The sequence below is a fragment of the Phyllostomus hastatus genome, unplaced genomic scaffold (genome assembly GCF_019186645.2).
Source record: "Phyllostomus hastatus isolate PE091 unplaced genomic scaffold, TTU_PhHast_1.1 phas_scaffold_345, whole genome shotgun sequence".
Classification (NCBI taxonomy): Eukaryota; Metazoa; Chordata; class Mammalia; order Chiroptera; family Phyllostomidae; genus Phyllostomus; species Phyllostomus hastatus.
The window spans coordinates 11,159,769-11,178,957 of NW_025334024.1; the positions used below are offsets into that span (position 1 = coordinate 11,159,769).

At 41.4% G+C, this 19,189-nt stretch overlaps 1 protein-coding gene across 1 annotated transcript in view; it reads right to left on the reverse strand.

Annotated features, from left to right (window-relative positions):
• CNTNAP4 (contactin associated protein family member 4) overlaps positions 1 to 16,889 on the reverse strand; it is a 234,159-nt gene extending 217,270 nt beyond the window's left edge. The window contains exon 1 of the mRNA XM_045818618.1: positions 16,699 to 16,889. Within this exon, the coding sequence (XP_045674574.1) occupies positions 16,699 to 16,783 (85 nt within the window). The 5' untranslated portion in view covers positions 16,784 to 16,889. The remainder of the gene's footprint in view (positions 1 to 16,698) is intronic.
• Positions 16,890 to 19,189: the final 2,300 nt, after the last annotated feature.

Sequence of the window (19,189 nt, forward strand, 5' to 3'; positions counted from 1 at the left end):
TCCTCTCCCTCATCATTCCCACCCTTCATTTTTGCCAAGAGTTTTAAGTTCACGAAGTGAAAATCTAATTAGTGTCACACACTTGTGTGCCCATTACACAACAGTAGGACGACCCTTTCAGGATTCTGGGTAAACAAACTTAATCCTTGGCATTATATATGGGACTCCTCATGACCTAGCCACTTCGGGACTATTTCTTTCGCTTTAGCTGCTGCCACATCTCACCTTCAGCCAGTCCTCCGGGACTACCTGTGGTGCATGCAAAACCTCCATGCCTTTGCAGGGATCCTTCTAACAGGAATGTGGTGGCCCTTCTTTCCCTTCCTGGCTCTCCCATTTATCCTTCCAGAAATAGCTTTCTCTGATGCTCTGCCTCTAACCACCCCAAATGCCTTGTATGTCAGTCTCTCAGCACACCTATCACACTGTGCTGTGCTTTGCTGCAGAACTAGAAAGTTGAGCTTTAAGCCAGAGTGGGCTGGTCGAGAGCTCGCCAGAGCACTGACTGAGGACAGTGCCTGCACTAACAGTGCCAACCTTGACAGGACCCTGAACAGTACTGTACTTTTGTTTTAAAGAAAAGCACAACATTAGGTTTAAAGTATGATCACAAAGGCTATATGTATTTGGAAGTCAAAACTTCCATTCTCATTTGTTAACCAGAAGTTACTGATTCTGACCATTACAACATTTCAAAACCTCTGATACTGAAACTGTGTAACAGTAGGTAGCATGCTGTAGAGGCTTACTAAATGCTTGTTGAGTGATTAAATGAATAAAATGAGCAGAGTAAGGTAAAACCCCAAGAAGCCTCAGAAATTACACTTTAATAAACTGGATAAACAATCCCCCAACCCAGTGAAGAGTAATTGTATGAAATCAAGAACATCCAGGGAATGTAAACATTATCTCGCTAAACATGCTTATAATATACTTAGCTAGTATTTCTTGCTTTCTCTGAATCATCAATGCCAATTGAAAAATAAGCAAGGTCCCAAAGTGTGCAATTACAGGGTTCATTTAACATGGAACATATTCACCTACTGTAATGCAGAGGGATAAATGTCTTAACCATCAACTCACAGTCAGTGAAAAATATAAAAACTCCTATTCTAGTAATATGACTGGTCATTTATTGATTTTTTAAAGGAAATGAAAGGTAACACATAGGTCACCAAATAAATCATAGTGGTATTACATCAGAAATCCTGATTGAAGTATGCATATCATAGTCTGCTTTTTATTAGTATTACTTTAAGGCATATCTTTTTGTCTTCCCCATTTGGTTTTGGATCCCAGAATGGCAGGGATTTACGTTTTAACCTTCCATGCTGACTGGAACCAGCAATGCACGTGTAGCTGTTTTAGAGATTGAACGGTGGGAAGCTCACTTAGGAAATGAGCAGAACCCTCATGCGTTAACTAGGCACTTCCTCTGTTTGCATCTCTTGCTTTCTGAAGAATGTGAGACTTAAGAAATGTCTATCAAACATAAAGAACAAAAGCTGATTACAATTCTCATTGCAAACCACTGGGCTGAAAATGCTACATTCAGTTTGGGGTATCAATCACACCTTTTAATTAAAAAAAAGTTGCATTCTAATAGATGCAATAAATTTCAATTCTAGGATTAGCCATCTACTTGTAGTATTTCACCTGGTATTTTGCCTAGCATATGAAATGTGTGATTAAATACATTTAGTTTTACCAATATGCAATTAGTTCCAAGCAAATAGCTATAAAACTGTGAAGGTATACTTTATGAGAGATTGCCTTAAGTGAAGAATTACAGAAGTCCACCTAAAAAATGTATTATTCAAATGAAGAAGAAATTCATTTCAGAACCAATTTATCAATGCCCTACAAAATCACTTTCCTGCCATATTTTTTACTTGTGTAATCAGGAAGATAGGAAGGAGACTAAAAAGCAGCTCATCAATATAGTTATACCAAAGAAAATATTATTAAAATTATAATCTCACTGCTTTGTTTGATAGAGCAGGTGTTTAAAGGGGTAGCATATTGCTTGTCGGTAAAAAGGAGGAAGTGCTGAGAGCCTCCGACATGGCCAGAGAGAGAGCTGGGCCTGGTGAATCGGGGCCAACAGTCGGCAAAAGAGTGAGGCCCTGAAAGTCTCTGATATTTTGTCTTTTTAAATAAGAGATTGGGATTAATATATAAAATGAAGGTCCTATCAGGTATTTCCAGAATCGTATCTACACCCTGGGAGCCTGACTCAAGGATTGTCGGTACCGGTTTCCCAGTGAAAACAGAGTTCCATTTCAAAATTGTAAATCCGAAGTGTTTTCTTTTTCATCCCGTGATCTTATAAAACATAGGCTGCTGTCCCTGGTTACAGAGGAAATAAAAGCACTGACAAATGCTAGTCTGTTTTCTTGTGATGTTGAAGTTTTTCTCAAAAAAAGGGAGAAACTATAAATGTTTTTAAAAGGAAGACAAAACTCTAATGTGCTAGAAGGAAATCAGAATCGAAGGGAGGAGTGACAGAGCAGCTAAGAGGTTCTCCCCACAAACAGTGACGCTCGCCTTCTGGAGAAGACGCCGGGCCCACGGCTGCAACCCGGGCCTGCACTGGCCGTCAGGGGCCACAGGACCTGAGCTCCTGAGAGGGACACGTGCGGGGATGAGCGATGCCGCCGCCGCAGGCTGAGGAGGTGAGACGGCTGCGTGTATAACTGACAAGACCGATTGATGAGGGAGCGGGTTTCCTGGAGGGTGACAGATGCACTTCTGAGATCTGTCAAACATGGCAGTCTCTACCTACCACCTCTGATTCATGTCTGAACATGTGATACTGCTGGAAGAGACACGGAAACCACCTTTAAGTGTTATAAATTCTTGAGCAAAAAAGGGAAAGGTGTGAGACAGCTATGGCTTTACATTTCTCCTTCCAAAAGAAATTTGTATTTTTGCCAAAGTGGAACAAAGACATTGAACACTTCGTGACTGACATTTGTAAGTGGTTAAGCATACTCTTATCTTAGAGAATTGTAAACTTGTAAGACAGCCATACACAACTGGAAATGGGTATTAGTAGGCTAAGAGTTTAAAAATAAGTCAAGAAACAACCAGTTGGTTTAAAATAGAGGAAGGTTTAAAAAAGATCACACGCACTTCACAGGTTGCTATGAACCATTAAAAAAGACAAACGCGAGGACTATTCAGCCACAAGAGAAATGCGGTGGAGAGGACGAGTGTGAAGAAACGACTGGGTGTGAACAGATGCTGTGTTGAGACAGAGTGAAATAATGTATGGCAAACATCTGTCCCAATTCCCGAGATGAGGAGGGCATTCTACACATTTAAAATTAGACAAAGTTTAAATTGAACTTAAAGACGTCATTAGAATGATGATGACTTGTTTTATTTATGTTTTGTTTGTTCGTCTGGGGCTACTCACAGAAGGTATCCCAGAAACTAAAGAGAGACTCTGCTCGCGCTGAGATCTAGAGATCAGAAGTGGAAAAGTGCCAGAGAAAACAGGCTGCAAAACCAACTTTCGGGAAGGGGACAGGAGAAACACACAGAGCGAACCGCCACACCACCCACCAGAGCCTGGGAACATGAAGGAGAAGGTAATTTGGAAGGGGATAAAATAATGTGTGTGGTAACTGCTGTGGGAGTGCAGGTGATAAATAAAAAGGTGATTTTAATGAAAGGCAGTAAATTATCATCCTGTGTATCTCTAAGGCGCGTTGGAAGGAGAACACAGCATAGAATGAAGCACTAAAGGAAATGGCTTGCTTCAAAGATATAAAACTGTTGGGAAATCACAGGAAGGCATTTTTGTTTTATATCATTAAGATGCACACGTTGAAGGGACTCAGCGAGTCTCGGGTAGAGGCTGCCGGACAGCACCAGGTGAAGATGAAAGGAAACACAGAGAAGGGAGAGGGTAGTGGTCGCACCCTGTGGGAACCAGGTGGTGGGAGCTCACGGACAGGACCGCTGCCTGGGACCCCAGCAATGCCACTGAAGCTTCACTTACTTGGTAATTTTCAATCAGTAAAAGCAATATATTTGCTGTTAAACTTCCAAAATTCTCCCAAACACCAAGAGAAAAGTCACTTGATTCAGGCAATTGCCAACAGGGAGAACACTTGTGATGGTCTGAATTATGTCCCCCACCACCAAACTCATATATTGAAGCCTTAACCTCTAATGTTACTATATCTGGAGTATATAAAGATATACTCCAGACAGGTACATAAAAATATAAACTCTATCTTTAAGGAGATAATGAAGGCTAAATGACATCACCAGAGTAGGGCCCTAATTGGGACAGGACAGGTGTCCTCACAAGAAGAGGAAGGGACACCACAGGCCTTCCTCTGACTGGTCACACACACAGAGGAGGGGCCATGTGAGGACACAGCGGGAGGGGGCCATCTGCGAGCCAGGCAGGCAGGGAGGCCGCACCAGAAACCCACCCGGCTGGCACCCGGATCTTTGACTTCCAGTCTCCGGAACTTCCAGGAAATGTGTTTCTGCTGTTTAGCCACCCAGGCTGCGGTATTTTGTTGCGGCAGCTCTAGCAGGCGAACACCGACACTCACGGCGAGGGCACGGAGAAGGACAGGGGTCTTATGGGGGAGGAGATAGAACGGTCAGAGGATCGTGGTCACGCGGCACTGCAATCTCGCAGAAAGGAACAGGCTTTTGTGTGACGGGAGCTATCTCTGTCCCTTTGGCTCTGTTCTTGAAATTGTTGACTCTGACAAAAAAATTGGATCGGGTGGATAGGTCTTTGGGTACCAAGAAGCAAGGAGAGGGGTCGGAGTTCACTCAGAGAGGGAACATTTTACAGTTACACACACTGAGTGATGTTTGAGAGTTCACCACACCAGTAGGCAAGAGCTTGTTGATAAAATACAGATGACAGAATCCTTAGAATAAAGCAAGCATATTACCTTAGAAGTTTTCATACCGAAGAGGAAACCCTGAAGACAGGCATGGGTGGCTTCTAATGCTCAGGAGGGGTGCTTTGAAAGGCTTCTGGAGAAGGCGAGTTACATTTCAAAGTGCAGTGCACTTGGCCTTATTGAAGCTCGACCCAAGCCTCAGCTCTATTCTTCCTTATTCCGTGGCTCTGGAAGTACCTCCTACATGTTCAAGTTCCTCGTTTGTAAAGCAGTGATAACACCGCCTGCCTCACAGGCCTGTGAGGTACATTGTACCACCTCAGAGTCCACAGAGCCCGATGCAAAAGGAGCACTTGTCATGATTAATCATAATGTATGTCAACATGTGTGGAACTCTGAACTACGTAATCACGGATGCGTACAATGAGGAGGGAGAAGCATGCAGGAAGCTAAAAAAGTGATAACATGTTACAGGTAAATAATAAAAAATGAACATGAGTGCAATTAAAGGGGGAAAATAAAAGTACAGAACTCATTAGTGCTTGTAAGAAACTGCTAAAGACATCTGTAGGCCAAGAAGAGCAAGGAAGCCACAGGTACACTCTTTCTAAAGCCGATGATGAGGCAAGAAAATGGAAAACTAATTTTAGCTTTCTTCTACCCTCTGTAAAGGCGCAGGGTCTTCAAACAGGGAAATGTAAAATAAAGGCCAACATAAAGGAAATGATTCTAAGAGAGATAAGCAAGTCAGAAGTTTCTTCCCGGAAGGTAGAGAAGGCTGTGCGGTACAACGCTCCAAACTGAAGGGGGTGACAGGAGGTGTGGCGGAGGGGGACGGGCACAGGACGCCCTGGATGCACCGTTCCGCTCTGGATGCACTGTTCCTTCGTGCACTGAGGATCCTCTGTCCAAAGGATTTCACGCAGTGGCCTACCAGACTGTGTTACATGTAAGTAAAAGGGAGGTGGACAAGGGAAGAGAGAGCGAGAAACAATAATAGGAAGTTGGCCGTGATAATATGCATCCTAATGGATTATGACAAATGGGAATGAAGTACTTGACCTAAGTAAATGAAATGTAATAAGATAAACACAAAACCAAATAAAGTTTTTAAAACAGCAAAAATAAGTGGTCTTCTAAATAAAAATGACTTGTTCGTTATTAAAATAATTCACAATACTCATCCAATTTATCTAGCCTCTTTTTTGTGTATATGTTTCAACTGAAAAAAAAAAAGCCATCAGCGTGTTCTTTCAGCATTTACTGAATAACCTCGCTGCCCCAGGCACTGTGCTAAGTGTTGCAGATACAGAAATGAATAACACAATGCCACTGCCTTTCGAAGATGTGTACGGTTTTGTCAAGGAGGCATCTTCAGTTGGTTTTTCACTCTAGTCAGGGCAGGAACAGGCAAACCCTCGAGGTGCTGTGGAATGTCCGCTGTGAGAATGGTGAGAGGTGGGGTGGTCTGATCGAGTGAGACTCTGAAGAGGAAGGAGGTTAGGGTTAGGCATGCTCTGTGTAGAAGTTTTCCAAGCGGATTTAGAAATAAGTGGTTGAGGGCAACTCAGGCAAAGGACACGGCAGATGCAAAGGCCAGATGACAGAAGCTAGAGGACATGGGGTTGGGGGCGGGACTGCAAGGGAGACAAAGCCGTGAAGACAGACGCACATGGAAAGACCAACATATACAGAGTAGGAAGGTACTTTGCGGTGCTAATGTCTGCACTTAATGTTGACAACACCTAACAATGAAATGTCTGCACAGCAAGACTTGCAATTTCTTTCAATAAAAATCTTCAAATGGATTATATCAATGCATTATAGAAAACGTACCTAAAAATACAATACTATGTATAGTATTTAAAATAGTGTATGACACAGAATCGAAGGCCCAGGAATCCCAGGAAGTGGTGAGGGAGGAAGGGGACAGCTGCCTCTCCAGTTGTTATCAGCCAGATCAGTCCTGGCGAGCACTAAGATGACAGACGCCACGGCCAGATCATCCTCACGTCCAGGAAGATGAAAGAGGAAAATGATCACGGACGGCTCAGTTTTGCTAACTCAGAACAACAGAGAACTGCCAGCGTCTCTAGAGAATGGTTCAGTGATTAATGATACTACATACATTCTTTTCATGCTAATCTATTTCATGTTGCAATTACATAGAGAGACTTAGAAAGAAACCACTTCATAGGCAAGCACAAGGCCAGGCTTTCAAGAAATGAATGCAGTCACTTACAAGGCCACACCAGCAAGTGATGGGCTCAGGTTTACATGCCGAGCATGGCATATTATTGTAATCACAACTTTATTTTTAGTACCTACAATTCTCTACCATATTTTCATTAGCCCACTTTTTTATTTCTCTAGCAGATGTGTTTGCCTATGAAATATTTTATCATGTTCCATTTTGTGATTAGGTCCCACAGGAGGCTATGATTTTAAGAAACTGAAATGTTACCTTCAGTGTTTGCTCTTTGCTTTCTTAAATGGATTCTAGTTCTTTCACCAAATTATCTCTCTCTTTTGTCTGTTTTAGGAAAGGTTATAAGTGTTATGATACTTGAGGTCGTGTCGTAACGTTTTGCAGGCACGTGAAGTTTTCTTCACAGGGTTGCAACGCAGCCTCTCTGTTCAAGTACAACAGTTCAAATGAGCACAGAAATCATACACGCAACGAACAAAAGAGCCTAATTGAGCAGCTTTATAACCTGGCACAGAATTCCCTCACCACCACTTTAGATAGAATTGCTTTTATTTTAGCAATGTTCTTTTAATTAAGTCCCAAACATCTGAAACATGGCAAATGCAAATATGTATTATAAATCCTTAATTATGGGGATCGCTAGGCATCCATGCAACTTTTTGCCTTGGAGGTAGATTCCTTTTGTTTAAAGTCAGCCAAAATTCAGAGACAGAAGTGAACGACACAGAAAATGTTAAACTTTGTTTATAATGCCCTTCTCTCGGCACCAGGGTCCCTCTACTGCACTGTCTCCCGGAGTTAAATTAGCCTTCAATTTATCCAGTGGTTTGAAAGCCAAGATCTCTCCTGTCATTTTCTGCTTCCATTGCCATGTTCAGGGAGACTAGCACCCTGGAAATTAAGAGAAATTGAGTTAAGTGTTAGGGACCCTGAGGTCTTTGTCATAGCCTAGAAAATAAAGCACTTTGGGACCAAAAAGGGCAACACTGTCCCTCTGTTGAGGATGAGTTTAAACTGGATCCCAAAAGGCCTCTTGCTATTTTCTAATCCTGCGTACTGTTTTAAAACCATACAGAAAATTATTCTGGCGTGGTGGCAAATGAGCAACAACTGTATTCTACATCCCGCCACCACTCAACTCAAGATGTGCCCCCTCGGGGCAACGCCTTCCGTTTCTTTACCAGTGGGACCACTCCCCATTCCCACCCAACCCACCTTCCAATGCAAGTGTGCCCTGCGGAGCCTGCACATGCTCACAATGGCGATTTCATCTCAGCAACCCATTGCCCTTACAGAGCACTTTCAATTTAGTTCCTTCTTCTTGGTCATTTGCTGACCAACATATTTTAAAGGACAAACATGTCAATAACTTTTAAAACAAAAGATAAGTCTGGAACATCTAAATATATATTCCAATTTTTAAAGCAAAGCTATTAGCCAAAAAAGAATTTTAATTTCCTCAAATTCTTCAAGAACTCTCCCCATTAGGTCTGGGGTAGCACTGGTAATTGGTTATACTGGCCGGAGAACGTGGGGCTCTCAGCTGCGGGCCACAGGTTCAAGTGTCTGTTCAATGTCATCCCGGCATCTACCAACTCCAAGGCTTGGGACCAATACTCCTCATTCAAAAGACATTTAAAAATATTTCTGTATAGATTATAACTGCAGAGTAAGACAAGTAATAAAAGTACAGGTTATAGTTTGTCTTAAAATGATAGAATAAATGTAATTCACGAAGGCAGGTGATTTATATATTTACATGCTCTTTCTAAACTAACACCAACCCATGACCTCACTTGTAATTATCATAATTGCCAGTGGGGAAAAAAGTGGTTACAGAAACAAATATGTCTTTTACAGTTTAGAAGTACATAATATCTTATTCTAGAGCACTGCTAAGTAATGAAGAGGTACTTAATTTTTTAAAAAAAGTAATTAGAGCTTTAGGCCAACTGATACATATCATACCATTTTTTTCCATTGTGATCTAAAAACCTTAGAGGTAAATTTCATCACTTCTCTATTAAATACTTACGGCATTAAAATTTTTATAGTTACTAATTTTAAGCTACTTAAGATGTCAAATGTTTCCAGGCTTCATTCACTTTTCCAATTATTACATTGGAATGACTCATTAACTGTAACATAAACAGGCCCGTTTTTACCTCCTGTTATGCTATTTCCCCAGTTTTATTACCAGAGTACCACTTTCCCATGAACCATGATGAAAATTCATTGGGAGAAAAAATTACACATGCTCTTCCTCTTCCAAACACCAATTTTCCTCAGGAGAACTGAAGCAATAATGACCATTTGTCATCGATTTTGCATGTGCATTCTTTCCCATTACATAATACCCTAGTGTCAGGTACCATGCATGTGAACACCTTAGCGGAAGACATTGTGGAAAAAGCTTTATCCTCCCAAAGTCAACTGGGAAACAAAACTACCCTCGCTGGGCAGCAGTGCGTCAGATGTGGTCCTCACCAACGCAGAGTCGCCAGGACCCTGGAGCAGTGAGCACTGAGAAGCGTCCAAAATCCTAGACTGTAAACCAGGAACGATCATTCTGGAAGTCAAACAAATACGTACACACCTAACTGAAGCACACTGCCAGACAACCACAGCCTTAGCACTCACCGAGAAATCTAAATGTTGAAATCTCAGACATGAAAGTTTCCCCCTAAAAGTAAGAAGATAACCCTATGGTCAACGATATCTTCGTTATTTAGAAATGCAATTTATGGCAACAGAGTTATGAGTAGACTGTATCATTTCTTAAGAAAATTTAAACCTTTGAAACTTTCTATAAAAATCTCAAAGCCTTCAAATTACAGTATTAACCCTCAGGGTAAATTATTTCTTTCAGTACACTCAGTTAATTGAGGCCTTTTGATGAGCCTATTTTTCCTTTAAGAAGGACTTCTCAGTGCCAGTCACGAGGTTTCTTACAGCTCCACATTTTTTTAGTTTGAGGCCTTTATTTCTCTTTTTGAGATTTTTTTTAAAGTGACCAAACTAGCGTTAACATTTGATGCTACAATTCAAGGCCTGCTTTTAAAGATGCATTTGCTGAAGAGTACGTTTGAAAGTCTCTAACTGAAACACCCGTTATGGCAGCCACCCATATGCTCCACGAGAATTCCCCCCACCACCACCACCACCAACACAGGCCGTTTCACGTCCCGACACGGCTACTTGGTGAAGCATCTCCTACTGGAAGCACCTGTTCTGCGATGGACTCACCCTTCCTGTCACACTAATTAACTTGGACAGTTGCGATGTTTCTAGATAAATACTAAGTAAATTATCAATGCTACCATTCCTGAATCAATAAAAATGAAAGGAAAAAAAGCAAAGCAATCGTTGAAACACCAGGCCACTGGGAAAATCTGGTCAAAGCCTGCATTATTTGAGATTTCACCAGAAATACTCCCCTACCAATCTGAATATGCATACTTGGGATTTATGTGACAAGTTGGATAAATCCTTATTATTCTTCCTACTGTTTTCAGGGCTAAGCCACTCCAGAAACTCCTAATCATTGAGGAGATAAAAAAAGATTCTTAGGAAGGATAGTGAAGGACTTCTTAGATAACCTGACTGGCAACCTGAAAGTCATTAGTTGACAATATCAAGACTCCAATATTGATCTATCCGAGATAAAAAGGATTCAAATCCTAAACATAGCATCAAATTGTGAAAATGGGTATTTGTAAAGCAAGACTGATACTCTATTATAAAATTAGCCCTGGCTGGCATACCTCAGTGGATTGAGCTCGGGCTGCGAACCAAAGTGTCGCAGGTTCAATTCCCAGTAAGGGCACACGCCTGGGTTGCAGGCCACGGCCCCCAGCAACTGCACGTTGGTGTTTCTTTCTCTCTCTCTTTCTCCCTCCCTTCCCTCTCTAAAAATAAATAAATAAAATCTTAAAAAATAATAAATAAAATAAAATTAGAACCATGTAATATGAACGTTACTATCTCTTATCATCTATTCTGAGTGAACAGTCTTGAATCCACCACAATTCTTGCCGACAGTCAGAGTAAGTTGCATTTCAGTAAACTCCGTGAGTTGGAAATCGGTCTTTTTTTAAGATATAAATCTGTACTGAAGATGAGGTGTTATAAACAACATTAAAAATAAATTATTTTAACATACGGCTATTTGGGGGAAAGACATGCCATAATGGAATTTCAAGGAAGGAATTTTGTAAATATTATATCCCACTATAGTTTTCAACTTAAACTTTTTAACAACACTGTAGTAAAGAGTGTAATGTAAATAAAATGAAGCCAATCTTCAGTTTTTATAGATGAAAGATAAATACAATTCCAAACAGACAAGGCATTTACATAAAAAATTAATTATTTTGGCATGAGTAGGTGAAAGGCACCTGCTTAATTACTATGAATTCTCAGTGGGCAGTGCTTAAATGAAAATCTAGTTTCAAGTCACTCTAGAAAGCGTGCCAACTCCAGAATCCTCAGGAAGCTACTATGAAAAAGTCATGGAGACGAGCACACTCTCCCAGGAAGGTCATTTCCCTCCAACAACCCGCGTTTCCAGACGCGAGTTTCTGCCGAGCACACAGTAGAATATTTGATACTCGTGAAAACACAAAATATCAACAGAATTCTTAGTCAAAATGTCTAAGACACAGTTACTTATACAGTGTATTGAACTTCTTATACTAACAGGATTACTTGAGATTGAAAGTGCCCTTTTAGCAACCAAAACTGCTGAAACTTTACAAATAGTTATAAATAATTCATACTCACTGAAATAAGATTTCTGAACAATAAAGTCTGTGAGAGGAGGTTCATGGAGAAGGTACTAACTGGGCGGTTTCTACTGTTACGGTTCCTGGCAACAGCAGGGATTACCTCCTGTTCGGGAACTCCGTAAGTACGTGTTTGTGCGCTAGTACTTACAACTAAATTTTATCATAGTATCCATGCCTCATCATTATATTATATTTGTGGATTATTTAAATCAAGTGTCAACACTTTTTCTACAAAGGACCTGTTAGTGAAGAATAGGCCCTGGCTGGAGTGGCTCAGTGGATTGAATGCCGGCCTGCAAACTGAAGGGTCACCAGTTTGATTCCCATTCAGGGCACATGCCTGGGTTGCGGGCCAGGTCCCCAGATGGGGACATGTGAGAAGCAACAAATCGGTGTATCTTTCATATATCAATGCTCCTGTCCCTCTCATTCTCCCTCCCTTCTGCTCTCTCGAAAAGTAAATAAAATCTTTTTAAAAAAAGAACATTATGTAGGTCCTTATAGAACAAGAGAAAAATTATTTTTAAGAAAATTTTATTGGTAAAATTCAAAGTATAATAACAACTGAGTATGAATTTTTGCCATAGAGGTCTAGTAATAAGAAGAATGCATGGGTGAAATTTGAATTTTACATCACTGTTTACAATAAAGAATTCTCCTTCTAGCTTTTCTCAAACACATCAAAATGTAAAGACCATTCTTTGCTCACAGGCTGTACAACACAGGCAGTGGGCCAGGTCCATCCAGGGGCCACATGTCACCAGCCTTGAAGCTAAATATTACATTATCTTTGTACAACTGTTGTTCTATTAATTCATTTTCACTCGAGAGGTAAATTAATTCAATCTTGGTCTACAGATCGGCTCCCATTAAGGAATTGCGTATGTGATACAAATTCCAAAATTAACTTAGAAGATGTTAAATGTTCGTTACTTAAAGTAAGCACCAGATACCATGTGAAAGTCGTATATTTGACCCCGTGTTAGCTAGGAGCTGTGTTATTCCCACAGCTGCAGGCTGCTCCTATGCAAAGTGATTTAGGGCACAAGCAATCGGAAGTAGGAAGAATGCACCGAATTGAAGGAAGTCAGTACTGACTGCTGTTAGGAAAGTGAGTCAACGTGCATGCCCGCCTTATGTCTAATGGCCAGCTACTGCGGCATCGCATCACACAGTTGTATTTTATCAGTACTTCGCTATTATAGTCTAGTTATTTTTGCTGTGGACAGGAATTCTGGGGAGGAGGAGGGAAGAAGCAACTTCCAGAAGGGATTACAAGCTTGAGTTTTAATGATTTGTGAATCTGTCCATTGCATTCAGATTACATTACAGAGTCCCCAGGAGTAATCCCTGCGCTCAAGCAATCACCTTTCCCTACTGCTGGTTGTAACATATTCTTTAGGGCTTCTTTCTGGGTAGGTATCAGATACAGACTTTACTTTGTTTAGAAAAGCAAGAACACAGGGAGCAGTTACCTTCTAACTAAGTCATTCATAAGCTACTTGGTGAGCAGTTAATATTCTCAGAGTAAGGCTCAGTATACCTGAAGCCAAAGAAGCTCCATCACATAATCTGTGAGAGTAAAAAGGAGAGCAAAACTCTTAATTGCCTTACTACTCATACCTGTTCCTTTTTCTGGGATGAGTCAACCACACAAACAACATTTTAATGATCAGAAAGAAAATGTGGGTTCATTAGAGTGAGTATCAAATAAAGAGACGACTGCCTTCTCGGGGCATGTGTCTTAGTAGCAAGAGAAGAGACAACACCGGTGCAACATCTGGAAGACCAAGCCCTTTCCCAGGAATCCATCTCTTAAGTTCGCATGGAAGGGACGCCTTACTGTAATCACAAACTCATCGTGACCAAAACAAAGAGGAAAGACCTGGGCTGGTTCGCTGCTTTTGTCATGTCAACAGGGTGCTTGTAGGCAAAGAATGTGGTACATACAACGTATTTTTTCTTTCAACAGATAAGGAGTAAGCAAAGACACCAGAAGTGTGTGAGCACATGGGTCCGGTGGTTTACACATGTTTACATACATACATATACATGAATATGCACAGGGTGGGGCAAAAGTAGGCTTACAGTTGCCTGTATGGAAAATAACACAATAATTAATAAATAATACAAGAATAAATTCTGTTTTGTGTACTCACAACTGTAAACCAACTTTCGCCCACCACTGTATCCGCACATGAACAAGTATGTGTGTACAGAATCCTTCTAATGTAGAATTTCCCTGTTGATTAGTTAGTTCAAAAACCTTCAAATCACAGTGCCCCTAGTCCCTGAGCTGTGTTTGCTGCACGGAGTCCTGTCCCGTGAAAGCCTTCCCGCCGCAGCCTCGGGCAGCCTCCGTGGATGGCAGATTTGCTCCTGGTGAACCCGATGTGCATAAGGGGAGATGATCCTCTTCACCCAAATAACTGACCTTTAATTTTCCTTATTTATATTCGCTTCTCCCTGCTTTAATATTGGTACTCGAGATCGATTCACGTTTCACTGTCAAGTCTCGCCCAGAACGACTGTTGGGGTCGCCGTGCAACACTTCAGAGTGCTCCTGCGGGTGGCGGTCACCGGTCCGTGCACGGAACCCCCGTCTGCTGGGGAGCACACAGACTCGTTCTTTCAGAAAGGACAGAACACATGAAGTACCTTGGTAATGAGTGGACTTTGCTCCCTCCCTTCCAAACACTAAAGCTTACTAAGTATAGAAACTAAAATGAAAACCGGGAAATATTTTTTCTTTTATATACATTGCTGCAAATCATATTACCAAAGTAATATTAACAAGGGGTTAAAAAATGCAACTTTAATGATCTGAAGTCACTTAACTGCATTTTTGACACCCTAAGAACTGTCCACTCAACATACAGTAACCAAGAACTCCAACTTTCTTGTTGAAACACTCCTAATAATTTGAAATTGTTCAGGTTCCTTAAGTTTATCAAATGCTTGGAAAGGCCTTAAAGTACTTCCTGAACAAACCAAGACTGACAGAATACAGAGCCAGGACTGAAATTTTAAGTGTCAGAGGCAGGCTCAGCCAGAGTTACGCGCCCATGAACATCTGCTCTCCTCAGATTTCAGCACCTGGTCTTTCCTGGACTAAGAAGATACACTTCAAAAGAAAGCTATTTAATGTCAATCTGCCTTTTATTAGACTTCAAGAAAACAAACAAATGTAAACAACTAGTAGTCCAACCAATCACATCAATATGTTTTAAACCCAAATAGGGGTGGTGTATTGGAAAGACACAACAGTCTGTCTAGGCCAGACTTCAGCTCTGCTTTTCTTAAGGGAAGGATGCTTCAAGGGATGTGCATTACATTGTAAGAGTGACCTCTAGTGCCTTCCTTTTTGGTTGAACTTCAGTAGTTGGAGGATGAATTATTTATGCCTTTTCTACAAAACTTTGTGTGTGTGCGTGTGTTGTGATTGTCTGACTGATGCAGAGTGTGTCACGTGCTGCCATTACAGCACTCCACGGTTTTCACTTGGTAAAAACATGCATGTTTTACTGACTCATAGGATTGTTATTCACCCGAACTAACACTGAATCCCAAACACAGTGCAGCATCCAAGCGAAGTTCTCTCCTTCCAGAATGACAGGCACACCACGTCATTAAATGAGCCAATACTGAATGCAAACACAAAATCACAGTAGCCGTGTGGTGTACGTGGACATCTGGCTCGTACCAGTAAGGTCGTTTACACTGTTCTTCCCACATCAGAGCACTTCCGTGTACTCAAGGGATGTGCCCCAGCACACACCTCATTGCTGGCTTATTTGTAACGCCCCCCCCTGCAACGTAAACCTGGTTACCCAGCAGCAACATAGATTCCTAAATAGGCCTCATACCCCTTTCTTGAAAAGCAAATGAGTTTTTCCTTTAAAATCTGTGAAAGAGATAAAAAGTTGTATTTTCATGAGCTTGTTTATCATTCATCAAAGAGGGGAAAATTCCCCCATTTAGACATTTTAAGCCAAATATAACTTTGAAAACTTTTTCTATCTCTAATAAAAAGTGGATATAGGGAGTTCTGCCAAATTATTTTGAATATTGAAAATCTTTATAAATCTTCCCTGAATCAATTAACTCAGACTCAGAATATTCGATCACAAATTTATAGTTAAAAATCCAATCACTAAAGAATAATACCTTTGAAAAATCCCCAGAATGTTTTTCCTTTAGCAAAATGTAGGAATCAAGTCCCCCGTTTCCAGTGTGCTTAAGTCTTGTTCTTTCAGCAGTGAGGGCACAATCCTCAACGTGGAGGTTCACCTCCACCAGTTCTGCCCCCGAATTCTGCAGTACGTTTCCGTTATGAGCCTGGCATCAATTTAAAGATGTAGCCAGCTATCAGTCTACCAAATTGCCAACTTCAGAAATCTAAGCTAATGCAGCATAATGTAAAGTCTGCCAGTTGTTTTCTTGTTAGACATAATTCAAAAAAAAAAATTCAGTAATTCTAAAAAAGGAAGAAATTAGGACATTTGCAGGCTACTCCCTGGTTAAGATGCTAATTTAATGTTTTACTAGAACTTGAGCTTTCTCAATGAATATTCAAAGACGGGAGGATAAGATTCTGCTCACAGACAAAAAGAGAAATGACACTTTGCATGTTTCGACCAGATCAAGAGGAAAGACAGGTGTAACCCAGTCATATTTGCAAAAGGTTTAAATGATGCTTCATTTAGAGCCGTATTTCAGTTGCAGCAGTTTTGGTAACAAATAATAATCATCAAAACAACAGAATTAAAGTTTTGCAGACAGCCCCCTGCCAAGTGTAAATCATTTGCTGTATACTTACAGGAATTCCCAGCTACGACCCTGCTCCAGTTTTGAGTAGATAACAGAAGTAGCATCGTGAGGACAGCTCCAGTGACAGACCCCATGTTCACATTTATTGGGCTTCCCCAAAATGTCTTGAGCGGCTCTCCGACGGCGCTAGCCCTGTTCCCAGCCCCTCTCCCAGCTCTGTCTGCAGCACCTCTGGGTCTCTCAGCCTCACTCCCTCCTTCCCTCTTTTCTCCAATCCTCCTCTCTCTCTCACACACGCGCGCGCGCGAACACACACACCACAGCCCTGACTTCTCTCTAAAAAGCATACAGCATCTTTCCTAACAAGCATCCACACCGCCGAGGCCACGCCCACTCCTCGCAGCAGCGGTCCCGCAAATTGACAGCAGCATCCCTCCTCCAAATTCACAGCAGCGCTCAGAGCTACACCCTGAGCTGCTGATGAAAGCTGGACCTGGAGGTCGGCCTGCTGCTCCTGGGCCTCCTCGGGGCTCCCTCCCCTCTCCTCTATTCTCCAATAATCCTTAACCCCTTTCTCCCCTCTAGAGAGGTGGGTGGGAGAAGGGGTGAGGTGGCAGAGCCTCCCAATTTTCTGGAGGTCTTGCCTTTGGTAGAGCCAGTCAACTTATTGAGCTAATTGCTGAATATCCAGGAGGGCACCCAGGTAAAATTGCATTATGTTTCAAAACAAAAGCATAAAAAAGGCAGAAATAACTAAGCAGCACTGGCACATTGTAGCTAAAACTGTCCTCAGGGAAAATACTTGCTGTTGTTTCTGTTTGTATAAAACTAACCTCTTTAGCGATGGTGCCAAGATTTTATTATGAAAATTCCTCACATGGAAACAGACATTCCTGTTTGGCAGATATTTTAAATCATCTGGTAATAATCTACAAGAAATTAACATTTCTTATTTCAGTGTATCAGGAGTACAAATCCACAAATTAAATGCTGTGGATACATTTATTCTGATTAATGCCTTATGTTCTGAATTCACAGTAGCACTCTACAATCAAATCATTTAATAGCAATTCCCAAAAGGCCCAAAATGAAAAATGATGGGATGCTGAAGAAAGGAAACCACACACACAAACACATACTCACGCCTGACCTAAACAATATACGGTAGTAATTCAAATGATCTAATGGAGAAAAGCTGAATTCAGAAGACCAAGGACCACAGAAAAATTACTCTTCTAATGGCTGCTCCAGAGTTACTGCTATTTCTTGAATAGAATATTAAAATATTTAAATACGGGAGTTAATATCACATTACGGTAAGTATATCACATGGTGTCACGGGGGATAACTAATCTCTTTAAAATAAATGTCAAGATGTTTAACTGAAAATGTGCTAGATTTTGTAAGAGTAGAAATACTAGAGTTCTCCAGCACCTCTTGGTGATTACAAATGAGAGGAAACATAAGCCTTTAAGCAGCAGCAGCAGCAGCCTTGCTATGGAATGAATGAAATAAGGAGGAAAATGACAAAAGCATCCTCCTGTATAACCATAAGAGCTAAACTAATGTGTTTAGCTCTTCCCGACAAACAAAGCAGAAGAGATACTTTTGCTTTTCTGATTTTACAGACGAATAAACAGGGAGAGAGACTTTAATGACGAGAGGAAGTCCCAGAGTTAGCAGTGCTGACTCCGATTTTACAGCTCCCACACTGAGACCCTCTGCTCCCCAGGTCCCGGCACACCCACTGCCGGACCCCCGTCCATGGCACCAAAAACCCGAGGCCCTGGGCAAAAACCAGCAGTGGGGAAGAGGGGTCCTTCTTGAGTGTTTACTGTGCACCCCTAGGTCCATTTCCTTGGTTTGGTTATTTACAAACATAATATGCCAATCAAAAATAGACATAAATTGATGATTTCTATTAATTATGGAAGGGGTTGACATTTTACTGAACACGTACTATATACCACTTGCTATCTAATTAAATTACGGTAATCCTTGAGGGAAATGCCACTGTGCCTATTTAACAGACGGAGAAACTGAACCTCGGTGAAGTCCCGCAGGACATCTGACGTGCCACAGTGAGGAGGACAGAGCTGGGCTTGGCACTCTGTTCTGCAGAGCTCTAAAACCCTCGCTTCAACTGACTCCACACGGAGGCACAGGGTCTCAGGCTCTCTGGAAGAAAACAAAAAAGCTTTCCTCCTAGTAAACCATCATACTTAATTGTTCCCATAAAACAAATTAGAGGGAAAAAAATTAAAGAATCAGTACACATATTAAAACTAAAAAATAACTGAACCTTTCATGCCCATAACAACTTCCTTAGGACAAAGTGTAGATTACCACAGCAGCCACTCATAATGGATTTTGCCGTATCAGTGGGCTGCCGGGATACAATGGGTTGGAGGCTGGCACTGAAAAGGAGACCTGAGCATTTCGGGCCATTGCAACATCTGTCCCTGCCCAATGGCCGCAGAGGGCAGAGCTGATGGACAGCGGGAAGCAGTGGGAAGAGCCTGGACATTGTAAACAGAAGT